We start from the raw sequence: 22284 nt of genomic DNA on the forward strand, positions 1-22284 counted from the left end.
CCGTCCAAAATCCAAAATCGGCTACTTGTGTCCAAAATTCAAAATCGGCCATTAGTGTCCAAAATTCAAAATTGGCTACTAGTGTCCAAAATCAAAAATCGGCCACTGACGTCCAAAATCAAAAATCGGCCACTAGTGTCCAAAATCCCAAATCGGCCACCAGTGTCCAAAATCCCAAAACGGCTGCTAGAGTCCAAAATCCCAAATCGGCCACTAGTGTCCAAAATCCAAAATCGGCCACTAGTGTCCAAAATCCCAAATCGGCCACTAGTGTCCAAAATCCAAAATCGGCCACTAGATTCCAAAGTCCAAAATTGGCCAGTAGCGTCCAAAATCCATCATAGGTCACTAGTGTTCAAAATCTAAAATCGGCCATTACTGTCCAAAATCCGAAATCCAAAATCGGCCACTAGTGTCCAAAATCCAGAATTCGAAATCCAAAATCTAAAATCAGTCATTAGTGTTCAAAATAAAAAAATGGTATACTGAACGTGTGTACTGATATTACACAATTTCCATAGTGTTGAAAAGAACTAAAGATTGTATAACGACGCTAGGAATACTTGTTTTTTCATGCAAAACAAAAAGCTGGCCGCATCCCACATATTTATGAGTAACAGTGACTTATTGACCTTCAAACAACAATTGAATGGTAACAATTTATCATTTTTAAAAATAATAATAAGGATGATGACAATAGTAATAGTTATAGTTAATATAACGTCACTGGTACTCTGTGAAGATAAATCTTTTGCAACACCCCTTCTAGCGTCATTATACAATCTCTAGTTCCTTTAAATGCTATAAAAATCGTGCTATATCAGTAGACATGTGCAGTCTTAGACTACCTACTTTAAAAATTTTATTTTGCTTTGTTTTTCACTGTAATGGCGCGATAAAATCTTACCTTCGCAAAAAGGAACCAAGGACACTTGCAAGTTGAGCTATTTTTTTGGTGGCACCCGAAGCTTTGTATCCTTACTATAATGTTAATTTATTTTCCCCAATAAGTTATTTAACGAAAAGAATTGACAAAGTTTGATGATACATCATTATAAACGAGAACGCAAAACTTCTGTTGAGATTAGATTTCCGTTGCCTCCTCAAGCTATTCTTTAAAATAGAAGTGTGAAATGTTTGGTGTAATTAGGAGGCTCTATGTTTCAGTTCACGCCCTCGACAAATCCTCCTGTACTTCCGCAGAGTTTCAGACTTCACTAACCAATCACGGATATCACGAGAATTATTGTGTCTCCCTATTTAACAATGACCCCCTCGAAAACCACAAGCCAGGCGCGGTGAGAAAACTTTATATTATTTCATTTTTTGAGAGCGATGGAAAACAAGATAAATAGGAACCTGAAGAAGCTTACAGTTCTTCGTGGTTCTTTAGGGGAGAAAAGTACTTTTATCCAAGTTGATACCAACGAAGGTTTTTCTTCAGTTTTCGATTTCAATATAAAATTTAACACTGTCTTTATCAACGTACTTCAGTATTCGAGATTAAATCGAGGGCAAACTCTTTTCACATCGGGGTCTTTCCCAGTATGGTTTTATAAAACATCAATTCGAACGTTTCTTGCAATTGACTGGATGAATTAGCATCAAATATTTAATCCCGGAGAATATAATTAAACTTAATTGGATTTTGGGTGAAAATTATCTTTGCCCCATGAAATATCATTTATACAAAATGCCTCTTGATTGTTTTGACGTAAACCACATCTACGCAGTCTTGACCCTTTTCTGTTCGTGTTTTGACTGAATTTCAAAAAGGAGGGCCAAATTTGTCCATGAATTGATAAAGTCGTATCTTTGAAGTTGTTTTGCGGGAAGGGAAACTCTACCCTTGTCACTGAAAGAATAAATTTTTGATTGGACAGTTTTGATTTTCTTTTGAATATTTAATAACGATTTTTCCACTTCTTTCCACATTCGCCTTTCGCACAGGTTATTTCTTTGAACGAAAGAACAAAGGATTTTACGGGTTTTCCTCGATGTTGATATCAATAATGACAGTACCACATACTTTTTTGGATCGCAGCTACATACAAATTAAATCTAGAAAAACGACCGGTTACTTAAGACAAGAACATGCACTTGAATTGTGTTGAATTTTTTCAACACAAATCCAAGATATATATTTTCATATCTTTATATCGTCATATCGTCAATACTTAACGAATTCACACGGAATAAAAGGAAACTTTGATAAAAATCTTTTCTTGTCGTTCCTTATCTTCAAGGTTTGATCGCGGTTTAGGTTAATTATTTCAGAATTAACCAATTTTCGTCATCCATCGTTTTGGGAGGCAGTGGTTCTTATGGTTTCCCGCGGTTTGTCTGATTACAACAGAAAGTGCGTAATGCGAGTACGAGGAATTACGCGCCAATACCCTTTCGCCATGAAATTGTTTTTTTCTTCATTTAGTCGCTAAATTACACATTGATTGTTTTCAGTTTGCAAGATTTTTATCCAACGTAAGTCATAGGTTAAAAAAAATGAAAGAAGGCCTCACGGCGTCTTGAATATATATTATTCGATAAAGCAAAATAACTGTTTCGAAAATTTTTGTCACATCGAGTAACGTTTTTTTCCCAATTTTCCCATCGGGTAAAACTCATACGAATTAAAAGTCTGTTTGTACTTGCTTTCTTCACATGTTTTGTTTTGACTAGAGTTTGGTTTCAAAAAAATTGAGGTCGATCTCGAAAAAGGAAATTCATAAGCAGCTTAATAGCATCGAATAGACATTTTTAATTCCATATGAGTCTAATTCTTGTAAAATTGGTTTTACATTTGCATACTTACCTTTACTCGACTAGTTTTCAATTAAATAAGCGAATTTCGCTCCGATTCAAAAGCTGTTTTTTTTTCGTTTAACTTCTAACATGATTGTTTGTTACGACTGTTACAAATAAAATATAGGAGTCTCCCTGCGTTATTTATGCTTCTCAAACTTAGCTTTTAAACAGTTTCCTCATTATCATCCAACAGGTTCATTCGGGAAGACTTCTGAAATAATCTCGAATATTCAACAACAAAAATCAAATCAAGATAGATGACCATGAAAAATTTAAGGATATTTACGTCTTTGTCTTTGGAACTCAAGCTTTCTGGTGATAACCCACAAAACTTTTATGTTCAAGCGTCCTTGCAGTTCAAAATCAAGGATGTCTGTAAAAAAATCCAAATTTCTTAAATAAGGAGTGGTAGTGATTACTGAAGCGTAAAGCGGTAAACAAAGAGAAACGAGCTGTAAAGTTACGTAATTATCTATTCAGTTGATTCACCAGATGCGCCATCTTTCGTGGATTCTTTCTCTGCTAAAGAGGGCTGAGGATCAGCTACAAGTAATACTTCATTATGACGGCCAAACAGCCGGAAAGGTGGATCATGGCCGGCTGCAATATACATATTCTTCACATAACCCTTGCCGTCTCTCTCCAAGGCCTCTGTGAGTTTCTTCTCGTTTTCTCGCCAATCTTTGTCTTTCGCGAAACCACCAAAACTCGAGGCGTACATAACACAGCCGTCAACTTTCTCATGGAACACCGTTTTATCCCTAGGTACTGGAGGTGTGGCTTGGAACTCGGCTGGGGTGTAAAAAGACATAGTGAAGGCCTTGCATTTTCCTTCGTTGTCGAGTTCGACTTGGGAATGAACAGGCACAGTCATGGCCATTTTCTTTTCCCCTTCGTTCTCTCCCCTGATGTAGTTGAAGAGTCTCCAGAATCCGGTACTTGAGCAATTTTCTAGGTTTCCGTCTTCAAACCTTGTCTTGACCCAATGGGAGTCTTCATACAAGCGAACTTCGTAACCATCTTTGCATTCGAGAACCTTGTAGCGCGGGCCTTCGGAACCTCGATAGCTTTCGGGAATGTGGAATTCGCTTGTGTCCACCTTGGGTTTCTCCCCGCCTTTCAACCAATTCAACATGGCTGCCTGAGTATTTGGAGCGACGAGAGATGATACGAACTTAATCTGAGAGATCACAGCGAGTGATCGTACGTACAAGCGTGAGTTTGCCCAATGGCCGATTGCGTTACACGGGTTACCGGTCTCCGTGACCGTATGACGTGACTGTTCCCTAGTCTACGTGTAGCCGTACCCTCCCCCCGCAAGGTGAAACAGAGGCGAGGGAATAGTCACTTCATATGGTCACGGTGACCAGTAACGCGTGTTCCCTCGCTTCCTTTTCACTTGGGGGGCGAGTACGGCTACACGTAGGCTAAATGTTCCCTCACCTACAACCTGCCATCAAGCGTTCTCTTTCTCGAGGGGGGAGGGGAAGGGGACAGGAGGAAACCCTCCAAGCTTCATCTTGAAGGACGGAAAATGTTTTTTTAAACATTGGTTTAAATTTAAGGTCATCCTTTGGAAACCATAACTTTTAAATTTTTCCACAATAACTTTTTAACCTTAGATCGTCCTATCATCGGTCCGACGCGAGCTAGAGGGGTGAAGCGGCCACTCTGAAAGTGAGCAGAGCCCAAAATCATTATGACGAGCACGGAGGAGTCAAAAAGAAATGCTGCAGACGAAAATAGACAAACTACCATTTTCCTCCCATCTACCACCAAATTCCCTCGCCACGCTGCGTTCCGCGTTTGCGTTTTTTGTTAATTAAGGTATCCTGTTGGGCAGAGTATTCCTAAAGAATAGGGAAACGATGACTCAAGTGCGGCCTGCGTCACGCTCCTCCAGACTCTCATTCTGAGGAGGAGAACGAAAAAGTGGGCGCACAAAATATGGCGTGCGTACTTAGATTCGCTCGCTGGCCATTTTTTGCGCTTTTCCGCTTGTCTCGACCGGCTAACTATTATTTAAAACTTAGCAGAGGCATTGGCCAACTAACTCTTACTAAAAATACCGTACTCTGCTGCCGTTACTCGAGAGCTCTTTACAATAATACCCTCGCTCCCAGAGCTGCTGAAACGAAGCATTATGGCAAGCGGCGCGGTGATGGCGGCGTAGCGATAAAAGGAGGGAGACTTGGGCCGGGTCAAACAAAAGAGAGAGGCATAACCGGGTCGTATGGAAATAAGACTCCATGAATGGCCCAAAATACTGACTCGCTGGGTGGAGCATAGTTTTATCTTCATTAACAAGTTTTAATTGTAAGTAATTTTTGCGTGATTTTTGTCAAAGACTAATAATGTAAGTAGAGGTAAGGAAGTTATCCTCCCAGGTAAGCTGCAATCAAAGAAGTTACTGAAAAGAGGCGTTAAAAAATTCAGACCGACAGGATTTGAGCCCGTGCAGCAGTGCATCACGGGCACCACTACCAAAACTATTTACGATAATAAAGAAGCTTTTATAAAACGCGGTAAGTTATGACTAAAACCGCCTTACCACTACTTTCAATTCTGAAAAGCAACAGCAATAACCTCCTTTTTTTTTAGTTTTGAGGGGGCTCCCACAGGAAACGAACTAAATGTTACTTAGGTTCAAATGATTCCAGATGTTATTGTTTGCGTAAATTCAGTTAAATGAGAGTGTTGACTACTTTTTCGCTTTTATCTAGGATAGCCTTTTTTCCTCTTCATGTTCACATATTTTATTTCAGTTTTCGCACGAAAGGCAGATTTACGCTTGAGGACATTCGTTGCAAAATTATTCTCAGTTCTATCTTGTGTCAAAAGACGCCAGAAATTCTCATACTTTAGCTGTACATCATAAGGGTCTCTTTCAAAACGCAGATATAAGATATTTTTGTAAAGCATGGTGGAATTAAACTACAATCAGATGTTATCGATTTGATTCTTTGTATTGAGTTTAAAGAGCTCTTGTTATTTCACACGACACAAAAAAGCAAATTCTTGGAGAGAGTTCAGAATCGCGCAGCGTTGATTGAAGTCGCTGATACCAGAGAACAAACGGAAAAAATAAAACACGCAATCAAAACGCCCAAGAGGCACAGTGTTTTCTTATCAGTTATTTCCAGCTCATGCAAGCTTAGAACTTTCTAGTTTTCAACTGTAGTTTTTTTTTCTTTTTCTTTTTTTTTTTCGCGTCTGAGAGTTGTGTATTGATCAGCATGAAACCTCATGCTGAAAGTCGGATATGGAGTTTGATGTTAAGTGCTTCCTCAATCCTAAGACCATTTGACTCTAGAGTGGTCAAGAGTTATTCGCACTATTTATTATTGTCATCTTATTTTGAAAGAGTGCGACTGACACAGCTCACCATCTCTCTTTATAACATAAAAGATAAAATAAGATAAAAGCTTGTAACTATATTTCAGGGTTCAGATTTTGTAGGAGCCGCGCAGAATTCATCCCACGACATTCATCACCAAGCGAGTAAATATTTTTTCAATAGACACCTGGAGATATGATTATTTGATGTATGTTGTGGAAGGATTAATTGGTTGCTGATGGCCGTTTATACGGCATGATGAGAAATCGGAAATGTTTACTTGGCAATAAACCACCTGCAAACAGATAAGCACCATTACACCTAGACAAGTTCGTTTTACTTTGCAGCCTACGGGTGAGAAATAACCAATAAAAAACCAATTGAGTAAAAATTTAGTGATTTTCCTTCCATGTTCGTGACAAATTTTCTTAACCTGTTGGCACAAAGACATGTAATATAAGTTTCGGAAACAATGGAACGTTACCAGGCCGGTTTCATTATTTTACAGGGTTCGGGAACGATCTCTCTGGAACAACAGGATATCAAACTTGCTAATCTCAATTTCGCAATAAACATTCACTTAGTTTTGTTTAATTTGTAGAACAATGAAAACATATTTTTTTACAAGTTTATTCTAACGCCGTTTATTTTTCGGTGTCATTGGTCCTGTAATTTCCAAATGCTAATTAAGTTTACACGCCGTAAACGCTGCCAAATGTCACAACATGCCTATCTCTGACCTTCAACCTTAAGTCTTTTTGACGTAATTGGCTCCAACATCTACATATAAAGGCTCCACTTTGTGAATTGGGTGTAGAATATCTAGCTTAAAGCGAGACAGTATTCACGTCCGCATCGAAAGGGTCAACAAGTTGTCGAATCCAGAGGAAAGAGAGCCTATGGCTTGTCTTAAAGAAATCGCTACGTTTTTGTTTCTTGGGTTCTTGCTGGATTTCTCAAGAGCAAGATATAATGATAAACGTAGGTACAATTACAATTGAAAACAACCACACACCACGTTTCTCTAGAAAAAAAACAACTTCCTCTGGTTACAAAGATTTCCTGGTAAAACATGGCCACATCCGTACTTAAATTAGTTGTAATACTTGTGTCATAATCAGTGAAGAAAAAATGTTTAAATTGCTACATCAAATCTCAATTTCAGAGCTCACAGCGTTCGGCACAGACCAAAACATCGATAGAACTCAAGAGTCGTTGATACTCAATTCATGGATGGAATCAGAGAGAGTGACTTTTGGAAGGTCGAAACGTCAAATTAAATCAAAGAAGAGGACCTCGAGATATCGTTTGCCATACTTCCCTCTGTATCCAATAGACCTACCAGGTAATTGTTCATCTATTACCCAGTTACACTTGTTTAAAGGAAGCAATTCGTGTTAAGTTTTGACAGTGGCGTGCATTGTCAGAAGTTAGTCGTTAAGTTGCAAACGATATACTCATCTGTTCCACTAAGGCATACATCTAATCTTGGCTTCATTAGCGATGACGATTTGCAGACACTCTTAGTCAGCGTAAAGAAAAAGGAATTAACTCTCTCCTAGCACTTTGGTATTTTTATTTATTTGCACGGATTTTTATGGCGAGATTCAAGCTACTTAGCATGCTCCAAGTGATTTTTTTGTACATAATAATCTTTCCAACCTCTCCAACCTCTCTGCTGCACGTTCTATTTAGAGATCAAAGAAAATTGCCGCCATACCTTCTCGAAGTTTCTCGGTTCAAATGTTTCATACAATTTAGCCTTTTTTCGTCATTCAGTAAAGCGAAATCTATAAATCTCATATTTTAATGATTCTTTAACTGATATGTCAAAATTTTTCTGGTTGTTTAGATTTTCATTGATTTGTTTCGTTAAAAATCATTTATCTTATGAAAAGTTGTAAAATTTTCTCTAAATGATATTATGGTTATCATAACGACAACAAAGTTAAATTACACTCAGTGATATGAATGTAGTCACATGGTAATAAACCCATTATGAAAAGTTAAAGTGATAAATCTTCCCTTCTTTAAATTTGTCAACTGACTACAAAGGATGAAAACTATAAAACTTTGTCGAAGCAAGTCCGGAAACACTAAACCAACAAATGCTTATTGAAATATTAGACTGGGTCACACTTTTACCCCAAATGGAATTAGGCAGGTTTTTAAAACAAACTGTCGAATCTCCTCTAATCTTACAATAATGTGAGAATTACGAGAATTTGGATCAGATCAAATGAAACTCGACAACGTCGTATTAAAACTGACATAGAATACCAGAACAAGTGTGTGTGTGTGTGTGAGAAATTTAATAATGTGATACGTGAGTGTGGCGAGTTTTTGTAATAAATCTTTTCTTTCTTTATTCCTGTTTTCGTTTCGAAAAAGAGAATATCGATAATTGAATTTCATTCCTGAGCTGCTTTTTCAGCCTATCGCAGAGAAACGAACGCTTCAAAACAATGTTTTAAATGTACTGAGAGGAGAGACTTTTCTCCGGATGTTCTTTCCTTACCCAGCAGACTAAACATACCGAAACTCGAACTCGTTAAGAGTTGGTCTCATCAGTATTCATCAAAAAAGTATTAGATGTATCAAAACTCTGAAAGAATTCCAAGACAATTAAATAAGTACACACAAGTGACTGATATCAGTAAGAATGAGCAGAGAGCATTCTAACACGGCGCTGTCAACATATCTAATCCTATGCCTACTGCGGATTTCCCACCAATGAAAGTGTGAAGACACAACAGTGATGTTATAACACACGCCAGGAGTTAAGTTAACTTAAGGTTGTATAGCTGATATGCTCTGCTGTGCGGCTCAATTCATGTCTCCATTCCAAACATTTTTAAACAGCACTTATGAATCAGATCAACAACAACATCTGGTTCGTCTCCGCTGATCACTAACCTGTAAAATTCTTCCGGTCCCTCTTGAGTACAAAAATACCAAACATCTTATTTTTCAAGAAAGATGTTTTTTCGTCTTGTCACGAGCGTGGAACAAAGAAAAATTCTGAGTTCTCATGAGGAATCGAACCTCAGACCTTCGGATTTGCGCTCCGATGCTCTACCACTGAGTCACAAAGTATCTTCGGTGAGCGGGGTCTATTACGAAGATCTAATGACACGCGTCCTGTCAAAAATATTACGCTATCAACATTGCTGATCCTAGCAGTATGCAGGACGCGTGTCATTAGAACTTCGCAATAGACCCCGCTCACCGAAGAGTCTTTGTGGCTCAGTGGTAGAGCATCGGAGCGCAAATCCGAAGGTCTGAGGTTCGATTCTTCATGGGGACTCAGAATTTTTCTTTGTCCCACGCTCGTGACAAGACGAAAAAAAATCTTTCTTAATTCTTCATCGAGCTCAAAACTTACCATCTCTACTTTTCTGTCATCTCATTTTTCACTTTCAAAGGGACCTACTCTTAAAAGTGAAATTCACCTGAACAGCTTATGGTGAAGGTTGTATTGTTTTCAATAATCTTGGCAAACACGAGAAAACGATATGCTCTGCTTTCGGTGGAACCGGAATACAAAAATATCTTTTTGTTTCCTCTGAATAGAATCACTTCCCTTCAGTTTTTGCTGCTGGCACGCAGTAATTCTTTTAAGATGCTTGAGTTATTGTGCTACGTACCTATACAAACGCTTACAATTCACTGGAATATGGGAAGTCGCTGAGCTTATTTTAAGCACAAAACAACAGCATCAACAACTTTAAAAACAACAACTAGATTTGAAGCTGTCAACTGGTATATACTGCTAACGTGTGCTGGCTAAAAAATGCAACGACATATTCACTTTCCTCTTTGTCAGCCGACCTGTATTTAAAAATTCTTCAGATCCGTATGTAACATGCATGATTTGAAGTCAATTTTTTTTATTAAAAAATTATTTTTCTCTTTTGTCCGCCGTAAGCGCAGCTCTCGAGGACGTGAGTAGTTTTCCAGATGTACCACCTCCAGTGCGTAAATCAGTTATTGAGGCGTTTTAAGTAACCTCGCTAATCAATCCTATTTAGTCTGTCTCGATCGCGAACCTTGGCGTCATTTATACTTTAATGGTTCAAATATTGCCTGTTGAACTGGTTCCAAGCTGTTTTTGTTGTTGTTTTTTTTTTATCAGCTTTCTCAACTTGCTTTTTCCTGTTTTCATTTTAAATATTTATGGAAAGACAGGAAACTGTTCTGACGAATTAGCTCAGAAGCTGCCTGCCTGACAGGTCATGTAGGCAATAGGTTCCATTGAAATCCGTAGAATTCTGAAAAAGGCATTTATATTCTGAAAACGTAATGAAAGTTATGCGTCCTTAAATAAACGGAAAATGTGTTTCGTCCTCACAAACAGTGATCATCAGCAACGGAGACGCTCGATAGCATCCTTATACATGCGCATAATATGCACCTCATCATCCCACCGAAAAAACGCTTAACGTAGATGAAGTTAGTAGGTGGACGAGTGAATTTTTGACTAGGGTTTAAGTTCTCAAATTCCTCTTCTGCTTTTTCGATGGACAGCTGACCCATAGGAACGTGGAGGGTAAAGCTAACCGTTCTACTGTCGTTTTGCTGTAAAATGTGTCACGGCGTTACTTTCATTTTTTTTTTTGCTTCACATTGTAGAGTGTAAAGACAAGGAACGTGAAGCAAAGAGTGGAATGTGTAAATCCTGGGCAAAGTCTGATTTCTGTAAAAAAGCAAAGTCCGTGATGGAAACGTACTGCCCGAAGGAATGCGGATTTTGCAGTAAGTTGCTGTTTACTCTCCAGAATATAATAATTCTTGCTCCACTCGTCACTCTTTTGGTTCCCCGTCTATTACTCGTGAGGGGGGAGGGGGATACAATAAGTCGGGTGGTATAAAATTTGTCGGGTGGTCGAAATTAAACTGAGGCACCTTATACGTGACGGATTTACTGCGCGTAAAATAAAACAAAATGTCTTCAACACTCGGAGCAAACGTATTAAAAAGTGATGTTCTGATGTACTATATGCGAGTTGGACTGCATAGCTGACAACAGCCGTGAGTTAGATGAAGTGAATCCTGTCTTGTGATCGGCTACTGGTGGGCTTGCCTTGATTGTGCTCGTAAAATACTGAAAAGTTGCTAAACATTTGTCAAAAATCCACATAGTTTCTACCTGAATATCAAAAGATGCTACCTAAATTTCTGGATAGGAAGTTACGTTATTATTCAACTTATTAATTTAAAGACGAGCACACGCCGTTACAGTTGGCATTCTCATTGCCCAGCGCTCGAAACAAACCTGTCATCTTGGTCCTTATTTTAAAAGCGTAAGATAAATCCATTATATATTGACCAAGCTTGATTAATCAAGGATATCGGATATTAACCCGATTCTTTTTTATTTGCGGTTTTGTGGATCTCGACTCGTCTTGGTCCATGAAAATAGAGGAAAAAAAGAACTCAACCAATATCCAACCATCTCGACCTCGCGCTTATTCAGTATCACATGTATATGTAATCAGATTATAGCATGAACAAAAAGCACTCCTGCTAGAAATAAACCTAAGGGCTGAATAAATTAAAGTGGTAGACATAACACTGTACAACGAAACATTTCCTATTGTGTTTTGCCAAGTTATGTTTAATATCGAAAGTAAAACTGATGATCTTATCTCATCTGTCACGCCACTTTGTTAATTTTTTACTCATATTCCGGGAAAAAGAGGATGTTTTGTAATTGTCGGGAGTTCGAGAAACAGAAGGAACTCAAATAATTCATGGACGGCATTCTAGCGACGACATCGGTTGCTTAAGCACCAGAGCGTTTGGAGAGAGGAGAAGAAAATTTACAACAAGCTTACAGTCATGGCTGAAATTGTTGAAGAATTTGAGAGAAAAGCGAGATTTAAAGATGAAATTGAAGCTGATTTAATCCGAGAGAAGCTCGAAACACTGGTGATCAGCATCCTGACGAAAGTCGAGCAGAGAGACGAGCGGTTTGAGAGCACCCTTATCCAGAGCGGGAGTGTTTACGAAGGAGCTAAAGTTAGCCAGCCAGATGAATTCGACTTCATGGTGAAACTTAACTCTCTCACGAACAAGCCATCCTTTCATCAGTGCGAAAAGAGGGAAGGTTACGTTAAGCTCGCTCTGGAAGAAACCGAATGGAGGGAATTTCGAGACGAAGAGGGCTTCTTCAGTCCAAACATGGTCTGTCGCCATTTTAAGAAACTCGTGAACGAATGTTTAAGCGAGGCAGAAGTACCAAAGGAACTTCAGATCCGGCGAGCTAGTCAAGAATTGTTGGGTGGGTCATGGGGACCGGTGTTTTCTGACATACTCGGTAGCAGTGGTGCTGAAGACAGTGCATCTGGAGTGATTTACTCCGAAACTCACGGCCCAGCCACAACACTTTACATCGATTGGCAAGGCGGAGAGACTTACAAAGGTCTCACTGTTAGTGTCGACCTGACCCTTACAATAGAGTACCCCTCATCCAGCCTCCCTGTTCAGTTGAGGAGCATCCCGCAAGAAGCAGAAGCGATCCTTCATGAGTACGGATTTCAAGTGGTACCTGCTGCCTTTGATATGTGGCGTGTATCGTTTTCCACTGCCGAGCGAAGGATGCTCACCTCTGCTCCAGATGGCTTTAAAACATGTTACCGAGTTCTTAAAACTCTACGTGATGACATCTCAGAGAAACTAATGCTAGAATCCTCCCTGTTGCCGTCGTATATGTTTAAAACAGTCCTTTTGTCAGAGCTCTTTTCCAAGCCGACCCATTTCTGGGAAAATGAAATTCTGTCACAAAGAATCATTCACGTCTTAGAAATTGTTTTGCAAGGGGTGAAACGGGGAGAAATTCAGAACTTCCTCATACCAAGATGCAATCAGCTGGCTGAGGGGGGTCATGAAAGCAAGCTGCGTCTTTGCATTGTGAGCGAAATGCTGAATCGTGTGAAAGACTTAGAAATGACCCGCACTTTTAAAGAAGTTCAAGAAACAAAAAGGTGTGTCCGGCTTTTAGAGATGATTGATATAGTGGAGTACGTGTTTTCCAGCGCCCTGGCTGGAAAAGATCTGGGCGCTCTCTGGAATAAGATGTTTGTTAACATTGGAAACGTGCCTGGGTCGCGCCGATTTGGCTGGTTTTGGAATCAGTTTACCGATCTGAACACTACAGAGCTCGATGAAGATGCCTATGCGAATCTGATCGAAATATGGCGCTTAGTGGAAGATGCCTTTAGGGAGTTACTGGGAACCCTCTCAGGAGAACTAAACTTGTTAGTTCAGAAGTTCTACATCAGGACCTGTGAAAAGAAAAGGAAATTCGAGATTGAGCATGCTCACCTTGGCCTGTCCGCTGGACATAAACCACAGCAGATTTCTCTCCACCAAATTTCCCAAGAGATGGTAGACGATCTGGCTGAATCCTACGTCGATGAGAAAAATTCATCCTGGGCAAACCTGCATAAAGCAATTCCTGCCGACAGCAAGAATAAAGTGGAGGTTTTACGTAACGTAAGAGATAAAACAGAGAAAGAAGGGAGCGAGAAAGGTTTTGATGCCCTTAAACAAACCTTGAAGAGGTATTTGGGTATGATCCCCGAGAATGTCTTGATGTCTGTCATCGTTGGCTTCACTGGACAACTTTTTTTACATGCGAAAGAAACACTGACACTTAAACTTGAATACATCAAGATCCCAGATTTGGATTTAGACTGAAATTTTATTAACTGTCGGAAGATCGGTGATCATCTAACCATGGTGCAGTGAGGGAACTTGCACAAAATCAAAATCATTAACTTTTCACTAATTTGACAAACTACGTTTTGGTTAGTACGAACAAGTCGATTCAGTTGAGCTCAAACGGACATTATTTCAGATAAGAATTTGTATTAAATTGTTACCCTCCTCTCTTAAAATTGTTACTTTACAAGGAATAAAGAAAATGTTCCACTAGACATAGATTGACATACTTTCAGAGGTTCTTTTATTCCGAATGGCGTTAGTAAATATGAATAAAGGTTTCAGCCGTCCCTGCTTAGCTAGAGTTCCCTTGTAATTTTTTGCTCATTGTTACCGAGTGCTGGTTTTGGTTGGGAACCACGCCTTATCAACACTTTCTTGGGGTGAACACCCAGTTCCAGTAACAACCGAAAAATCTGGGCAGATGATGAGCACTCAAGCTACCCTTTCTTCCCATCCTCGTATTCTACGCAAAAACTTTGGCGACAAAGGAGCGAATTGCGGCAGAAGCGGGTAGGGCTGAAAGGGTTGAAGCACTGAGCAAAATCACTCGCTCTGATAAGTTGCTTTCAGCAAATGTCCTGTTCTTCGAAAAGGGTCTCAGTGTCTCTCACACTGTTGTGGACCTGTAACTCCCAGAAGGGATTGACATGCAATTTCTCCTAACAATATCTAACCATTTCTCAGCGCATTGACTATGAGAATAAACAAGTTATTAGCTTCAGGGTGTCATTGATACATGACATCAAATTCTCCGACCAAACCAATTTACGAGGCAGTGTATAGCAGCTAGAGGAAAGAAATATGAACTACAGCTTGGGGCTTGAGCTAACAGTCTCAACAACTTTGTCAGGCTCTTTCTCAGGGTCAGGCCATAAAGAATAGGATAATGTTCTATCACACAACATTCCCTTTCCTTCTTAGTCAATTGTGTCAGGGATCATAGAAAACTAATTTCCCCACAGCGTTTTAAGTGAAGGTTAAACACCCTTCCCCAATGTTGACACGAGGGAGTTGGAATAACTGTACAGGAGAAGTGATTGGGATCAAGGCAGCAAAAGCTTGGTTTTCGAATTGTTGACAAAGATATGTCTAATTGTATTTTCAAAATCCCATTCTCATCTGCAGAACAATTCAGTCCTCCGGGATGTCAATCGAGGAAACATGGCTGTTGTTGGAATAATTTACGTGCCAGAGGGCCAAATGGACAAGGATGCCCAGGTAAGTGACACCTTGGCGACCTCAAAATCAGCTATCCACACTGTCTACCATACATTCCTATACAGTCCAACCGTCAAAGTTCAGCCTTTGTTTAACAAAACCACATTCTAAGCCATCTCCAATTTAGCCAAACTTTTCATCCGAGCATTTACGTTTGTGAACAGTGTCAAGAGGGCCGAAAGCCAAATGTGGAAGGACATATCTTTAATTAAATAAACCCTCTGCTTGCATCTAACCAGACCTCGTTTAATAACCGGTCCTCAGAGTTTGGTGATAAATAAAACAATGTCCCCTGGTTGATCTGTTTCTTTATTCTCATTACCTTTCTACTCCAAATTGTGTTAAAACTGGGAGGAGAAATTATTCTTTTGTTATTCCTGGGAGTAAAAAGGTTAAAAATAAATAAAGAAATAAAAACCAATAGATTACTTTTCAATTTAACTCACATTTAATGACAATCAGCATATGCAACATTTTTCAGTAAAGCAATGGTATTCAGTGCAACAGCTCTCAATCCTTGATGAATGTGGAATGTTTCATGAGACTCCCCTCCTCAACTCTACTCACAATATGCTTATTTCTTGATTATCTTAGTCTGTCAGGACTCTTATAGACGCTTATGCAAACTTTTTGGCCACCTATGCTCCCAAAAGGGAACAAGTGGAAAGTTTGTTCGATATCACTGCTTCCAAACATGTGGATGGTGTGACAAGTAGGTCATTTATGTCAATCAGTCTTGTACTTGTGTTGTGCTACACCTGCCTGTCTGCCCACCTGAATTGTTCAAAAACAAATAATAAATTACTGCGAGTTGTTGGAGGCAACCTACTGGATAACTTAGAAAAGAAGTTGGGTTAAAGTTTGCATCATAGAAGCATTGTTTCTAGCTAACATTAGCATTGTGTGAGTGCTTCTCAGACCATTTCAAATAATACAATAAACACCCTTATGAGCCTTCTACACTTGCCCTCCTCCCCCCTAAAGCCTTCCAATCATCTCCTTGTCCCCCCCCCCCCTTCCTCCTTGTCTCACCATATGGAGTCACCAATAATAATTGCAGATTGCAACAATTCAATTTTGGTTCTGCTGTTCTTCATCATTCGATGCTATAGTGCTTAACTGCTATACAAAAAAAATTGTCTAGCAGCATGGCAGTCAAAACATGGTGAGCCAAAGTGTTATTAATAACTCTATATCACTGTAAAACAAATTATTTCATTTAAGACTTGCACTAAAGCTTATTTACATCTGTAGGGTTGCTCAGCTCAGAGCTGAAGAGTCAACTGGTGCTGTGTAGTCTAAGGAAGTTCTCTGTTGCAACCAACTATTAACAGTCTCTTGGTATGAAACCTTTGAAGTACTGCAGACACAGACATGATGAAAGAACCATCCATTATGAGGACTTGTGCACACTTAATCAAAGACACGTTAGCCACCCACAATGATTCTCAATATCATTGTGTATGTTTAGTGAAAAGGCTCACACAGCACAAAAGTGATTTCAAAGAAAAACACTAGCACAAAAATTTTGTATTCCACAAGTTAGCTACACATGGTGAAGGTTATGAGAAATCTCAGTTTGTAGCATTTTGGTGTTTATATCAATCTGTATCTACAATTATAATTGAGGGAATTTGTGCAAAAAGGGCATATATTGCTTTTGCGGCCCACTTCCATTTTTCTGCAGCACCAAGCAAAATTTAGCCCTACTGACTTGTTTGCCAAGAAAAAGTCATTGTCATTTGTCTGGGCTGACTCAATCCTTGTTTTTGAGAAACATGTATGCAAACTGTTTTATATATTGGTGTATAATCATTTATTGGTGCCACTATCTTAATCTTGAATGGCAATTGTAAGTCTTCCAGGTCACAGTTTTAATGAAGTCATATGTGTATGTAAAGAAAACACTCTTTGAAAATGTAAGGCAGATGTTATTCCTACAGACAATAGTTTTTCAAGGATGTATAATAAAACAGTAAATTATTGCATTTAGTATTCCCAAGATACTTCTGTCACTAACACAAATCATGACCTTAATAATTTTTGTTATCATGTTTTACTCTTTAACTCTCCCAAAATCTGATTGTTAATTCTCCCCTCTAGCTTATAAATTAGTTCAGAGAAGTTGGTGTTGAATCAAGATAACAACTTCTACCTGAAAAGTTTGAGTATTCTTGTTACCTGCTTGCTGGAAAAGGTACAGATATTACTGGGAGAATTTACATCTTAAACACTTCTGAGAGTTAAAGATGAACATCACTCAATTCTCTCTTCAATAATCATTACTAACACAGACCCAAGCCCTAACAGCTCTTTTTATATTGAATTATCCTTTCAGAAATGATAATAAATTAAGTTCTGTTTCCCATAATATTTCTTCTTAGTCTAAGGCAGTGTACACATATATTTATAGAAAAAGTCACTATATAATTTATGCCCACTTTTTTTCTACCAAAAGTGTTTTCTGAATCAATTAGATTTTTTAATGAACCTCTTTCATTACAGCAGGCTTAACAAATATCCTTTATGTAAATTAGCCTTACCAGCCCTATCAACCTGAGTAAAACCACAAGAATGCTAGCTAAAAAGCCAGGCTGAGAAGACCTATTTACATGTGTCTAATGATAAGATAATCATTCCTACTGCAACAAAAGATGTCTCTTTGTCCTACAACAGCCCAAGAAGCATTGGGGGTCATAAATCAATATTGGGAAGAAATACTTTTTAGGGAACCAAAGGACAGTACATTTTCGCTTAACTCTAAGAAGGTCATACTGTAATATATAGCCAATTGAATCAACATATACCATCTGAGTGGCACAGCAGAATATTTGGAATAAAGTAAAACTTAACGAATGGTATCTTTGTGATATTAAAATTCTGATATTTCCTTTCCCATTCAATTTAAAATTTGCTGTTAGCACTTCAAGGTGTTTAAGAATTCCCCTTTCTAAATTACTTACAAATAGGTCCCGAATAAACTGCAACAGACACTAGTTTCACAAAAACAGAGTTCTCACAATCAAGATGGCTACCCCCAAAAAAGACTTGATGATCTGATAAGGTGACAAAGGCAAAATGGAAATTTGATTTTTACCTCAATCACAACCACAACTGCCAGTTTCTTGTTTCCCTTGCAATTTCCTAACAAAGAAAGTTAATTTTGTTATCACAGGATAAAAAAAGACTAACATTTCTGTTGTTTAGTTTAATCAAGGATTAAGCTGCAGGTGTTAATCTCACATGAAAAATATTCTCCCTTTGGGCTGATACCCAATTTCCTTTGTCTCCAATCCCTCCTTGTGCATTATCAGAGTAGGTTTAAAATGAGGTTTTTGGTGTATTTTGAAATCAACCTTGATTTTAAAGGCAACTCATGGAGTTAACCTTGAATTCAAGGTTGACTTGAAATCAACCTTAAGTTCTTGCACATTTTGAAGTCAACCTTGATTTCAAAGGAAGGTTGCAGGTAAAGATTTTTGGTCAGGTAAGACATATCCCTTGTACAGTGAAGAAAGGGGTACAAAAAAGCAAAGGTTGAATCCATCACTCACAAAAGAAATAAAAACTGCTCTTGATCCAAAGCATGAAGAGTTGATTGCTAAGAAGGATAACAATATCATGGAGTTGCAGAGGTCCATACAGGCGGAAAAATGGAAATCAGTTTGACAGGCGGAAAGATGGAAATCAGTTTGACTTCTTCATGGCAGATAATATGGAAGGTTTGACCTAAGCTAGGATGGTGAGACTGAATCAGTTGATTGAGGCATTCAATTATTGTATTCTCAATGTATAAGTCAATGTCAGATCATCAATTTTGGGTTCATTAGGAAGTGCTGAGGAAGCCCAGCATGAGTCCTTCATTCTAGTTGAAGATGCAATCAGAAAGCCAGACATTTCAAAGAGTGTTCAGAGGTTTCAGCTCACCATTGATGAAGCAAAAGTCAGACTTGATCTTGCAGTCTCACCAGGCACTTGGTTCATGCCCTCAATTACTCTTCTGAACACTCGGAGTACTGTTGGGTATAATAACACCTGAAGAAGGCAAGTTCTGACATAAAGCTCATAGTCAACAAATCAGTGAATTTGGAGATGAAATCAGTCGGAGGAAGGCTCATGAATGGGAGCTCATCAAAAAATAACAGACCAACCTCTCACCAGTCAAATCCAATTAATCAGACTTCAACTGAAGTTCATGTGAAGACAAAATCATCAAATAAAGATAAAACAGAGAGCTCAAGCAAGAGAGACTAATTATGGTAAAGGTCAGTTTGATTTCTGCAGGTCTGGTCTTGGCCTTATTGATTCATCATTTTTTTTTCTGAAATCACTCAACCATGAATATTGCAAACCCCAGGATCAGAAGCCACGCATTTTGACTGAGGAAGCTGATAACTGATTCAGCAGCTCTGGATATGAAGCCAATGATCAAACTTATTAGACTGGGTAGAATTGCAGCAAATTTACCTCCAAGGGTCTTAAAACCATCTCAAACTCCCTTGGCAACAGACTTAAGGCCTTTTCCAAATGCCAAGACAACAGCTGAAATTGTGAGACCATATTTCTTGAATATGTTTCTCACTTTCTCTTGGAGGGATAAGAGTAGGTAGCAATGAAATTTACCTACTTTCTTATAATACTTGTAAATACTCGCAAGTTTGTTTAGCTGTTGCACCATCTTCTAAACAGGTACTGTCAGAAAAAATAGATTTGATTGACCTTTAGGCAAACGGCAACAAGAAGATCATTCAAGATGATAATATTCACATGTTCACTCATGGACACTTCAGAACTCATGAGTGAGACATTGTGAAAAATCTGAAGAGGGTATGAAATTTTTCAAAGGACACAATTCCCTGAATAATTTAACTTGTCTTTGAAATAAAGGTTGACTTCAAATGTGCAAGAACTGAACTTTGAAATCAAGGTTGATTTCAAGGTTAGCTTCATGAGTTGCCTTTAAAATCAAGGTTGATTTCAAAATGCACCAGAAACCCCATTTTATAACTACTTTCAGCCTTAGGACACTAAGGAAATTGAGAATTTATCAAGGCAAATTTTTTTTGTAAGATTAAACTCTACTCACAACATAAACAGTGAATTCTGTGGTTGAATGAAAGTAAATACTGATTCAGCCCATAGGAACAAATTCTGAAGTGAGAGGGCTTGAAACTCACCTTTATTTTGGTGAATCATGTTGGGTCAGAGGCCCTCTCTTTTTTGGTAGGGTGGGGTTGGGAGGAGTTCTGAGGGTATCTCCCTCTAGGGGAATTGTTAAAACCTGCAAGCTCTTTTACCACTTGGGATAGTTTTACACACTCTCGAGGGTTGAGATAGCATATCAGAGAGCAATCTAGAAATGATGGACATCACACACTACCAGAAAAAATTGAACAAACATTTAAGCTTACACACCATTACGACATTGATGAAAAATAGCATTTTTGTCTCTAAGTAATACACTCAATGTTGTCATTAATTGTCTTTAATACATTTTCTCCCAGAGAGTGGAGCCATGCCCTCTCCTCTCCTCTTTCTGTAGCCCCACTTTAACAGCAAGTAAACTGAACTGAACTGGACTGGACTGGATTCAAACACGCCAATTTTTAAGTTGTAATAATTTGAATTTCTTTGAAAGGAAGAACCATACAAAACCCGAAAAATCAAATACTGAGATCTACGCAAGGGAACGAAGTGACCCATCCCCAGTATTATACATACAACAAAATCAACATTGTGATAAGAATACATGAAAGTCATATATTTGTACTGCGGAAAATACATTTTAAGCAAATGAAGATCATCGCAGTATATACTCAACTTAAGCAGTTGAGAAAATAAGGCCTGAAAAAAATTCAGGCCTGAATGGGAATCGAACCCATGACCTCTGCGATACCGGTGCAGCGCTCTAACCAACTGAGCTATCAAGCCAACTGGGAGCTGGTCAATTGTGAGTTCGTTATATACCCGTAGATGGAGAAGGTGTGATAAGAATACATGAAAGTCATATATTTGTACTGCGGAAAATACATTTTAAGCAAATGAAGATCATCGCAGTATATACTCAACTTAAGCAGTTGAGAAAATAAGGCCTGAAAAAAATTCAGGCCTGAACGGGAATCGAACCCATGACCTCTGCGATACCGGTGCAGCGCTCTAACCAACTGAGCTATCAAGCCAACTGGGAGCTGGTCAATTGTGAGTTCGTTATATACCCGTAGATGGAGAAGGTGTGATAAGAATACATGAAAGTCATATATTTGTACTGCGGAAAATACATTTTAAGCAAATGAAGATCATCGCAGTATATACTCAACTTAAGCAGTTGAGAAAATAAGGCATGTATTCATATAATTCATGTATTCTTATCACACCTTCTCCATCTACGGGTATATAATGAACTCACAATTGACCAGCTCCCAGTTGGCTTGATAGCTCAGTTGGTTAGAGCGCTGCACCGGTATCGCAGAGGTCATGGGTTCGATTCCCGTTCAGGCCTGAATTTTTTTCAGGCCTTATTTTCTCAACTGCTTAAGTTGAGTATATACTGCGATGATCTTCATTTGCTTAAAATGTATTTTCCGCAGTACAAATATATGACTTTCATGTATTCTTATCACACCTTCTCCATCTACGGGTATATAACGAACTCACAATTGACCAGCTCCCAGTTGGCTTGATAGCTCAGTTGGTTAGAGCGCTGCACCGGTATCGCAGAGGTCATGGGTTCGATTCCCGTTCAGGCCTGAATTTTTTTCAGGCCTTATTTTCTCAACTGCTTAAGTTGAGTATATACTGCGATGATCTTCATTTGCTTAAAATCAACATTATATTGCTCCGACTAGAGCACCGATTTTTTTCTGTCTTAAATGTTAAATAGCGATTTTTTAAAATTCCTACCATTGTTTGCGAGCATTGAGAGATGCATGAAAAACCTTCTTACGCAAACAGTGCAATATCGACTCTTTTTCTTGCTCCGCTGACGTTTAAATTAAGTAAATGAAATAAGTTACCTTTTATTTTCGGAACATGAGCGTTGAAATGCCTCCCATTCTTTTGTGCATTTAGATCTGTCACCGTTATTTCTATCCAAGCATTCTTTCAATGCTTTATGATCACAAGATGGCGTTACAGTCCTGAAATTTTCTGTATCAGCGTCCGCCATGTTGGTTTCAAATAACCAGAATACACTGCGA

At 38.7% G+C, this 22284-nt stretch overlaps 4 protein-coding genes across 9 annotated transcripts; 2 read left to right on the forward strand and 2 right to left on the reverse strand.

Moving 5' to 3' along the window:
* Positions 1–2738: 2738 nt before the first annotated feature.
* Positions 2739–5751, reverse strand: LOC113665501 (heme-binding protein 2). Its single transcript, XM_027181205.2, has one exon. The coding sequence runs from the start codon at positions 3938–3940 to the stop codon at positions 3278–3280; it is 663 nt and encodes a 220-aa protein (XP_027037006.2). The 5' UTR covers positions 3941–5751; the 3' UTR covers positions 2739–3277.
* A 257-nt stretch (positions 5752–6008) lies between these two features.
* On the forward strand, positions 6009–17987 carry LOC113665502 (uncharacterized). The gene is made up of 6 exons (XM_027181206.2): positions 6009–7123; positions 7308–7487; positions 10775–10897; positions 14996–15088; positions 15683–15800; positions 16343–17987. Exons 1-6 carry the CDS (start codon positions 7042–7044, stop codon positions 16383–16385), a joined length of 639 nt encoding a protein of 212 aa, XP_027037007.2. The 5' UTR covers positions 6009–7041; the 3' UTR covers positions 16386–17987.
* Positions 11507–14165, forward strand: LOC113665500 (uncharacterized). Its single transcript, XM_027181204.2, has one exon. The coding sequence runs from the start codon at positions 11984–11986 to the stop codon at positions 13841–13843; it is 1860 nt and encodes a 619-aa protein (XP_027037005.2). The 5' UTR covers positions 11507–11983; the 3' UTR covers positions 13844–14165.
* Positions 15381–22272, reverse strand: LOC113665503 (uncharacterized). Of its 6 annotated transcripts, none has more exons than XM_089190636.1 (6): positions 22102–22272; positions 20266–20464; positions 19716–19780; positions 19016–19123; positions 18186–18232; positions 15381–15862 (listed from the first exon to the last, which is right to left on the reverse strand). In XM_089190636.1, the coding sequence occupies exons 3-5, from the start codon at positions 19764–19766 to the stop codon at positions 18191–18193; spliced, it is 201 nt and encodes a 66-aa protein (XP_089046762.1). In that variant the 5' UTR covers positions 19767–19780; positions 20266–20464; positions 22102–22272; the 3' UTR covers positions 15381–15862; positions 18186–18190. The 6 variants fall into 6 exon arrangements, 4 of the variants coding, with proteins under 4 accessions (XP_089046762.1, XP_089046761.1, XP_089046764.1 ...); XR_016182008.1 differs by lacking the exon at positions 20266–20464 and adding an exon at positions 19240–19274 and having other exon boundaries at positions 15518–15862; XM_089190635.1 differs by lacking the exon at positions 20266–20464.
* Between the last annotated feature and the right edge of the window lie 12 nt (positions 22273–22284).

This window comes from Pocillopora damicornis, chromosome 12, assembly GCF_964200805.1.
Source record: "Pocillopora damicornis chromosome 12, jaPocDami1.2, whole genome shotgun sequence".
Lineage (NCBI taxonomy): Eukaryota > Metazoa > Cnidaria > Anthozoa > Scleractinia > Pocilloporidae > Pocillopora > Pocillopora damicornis.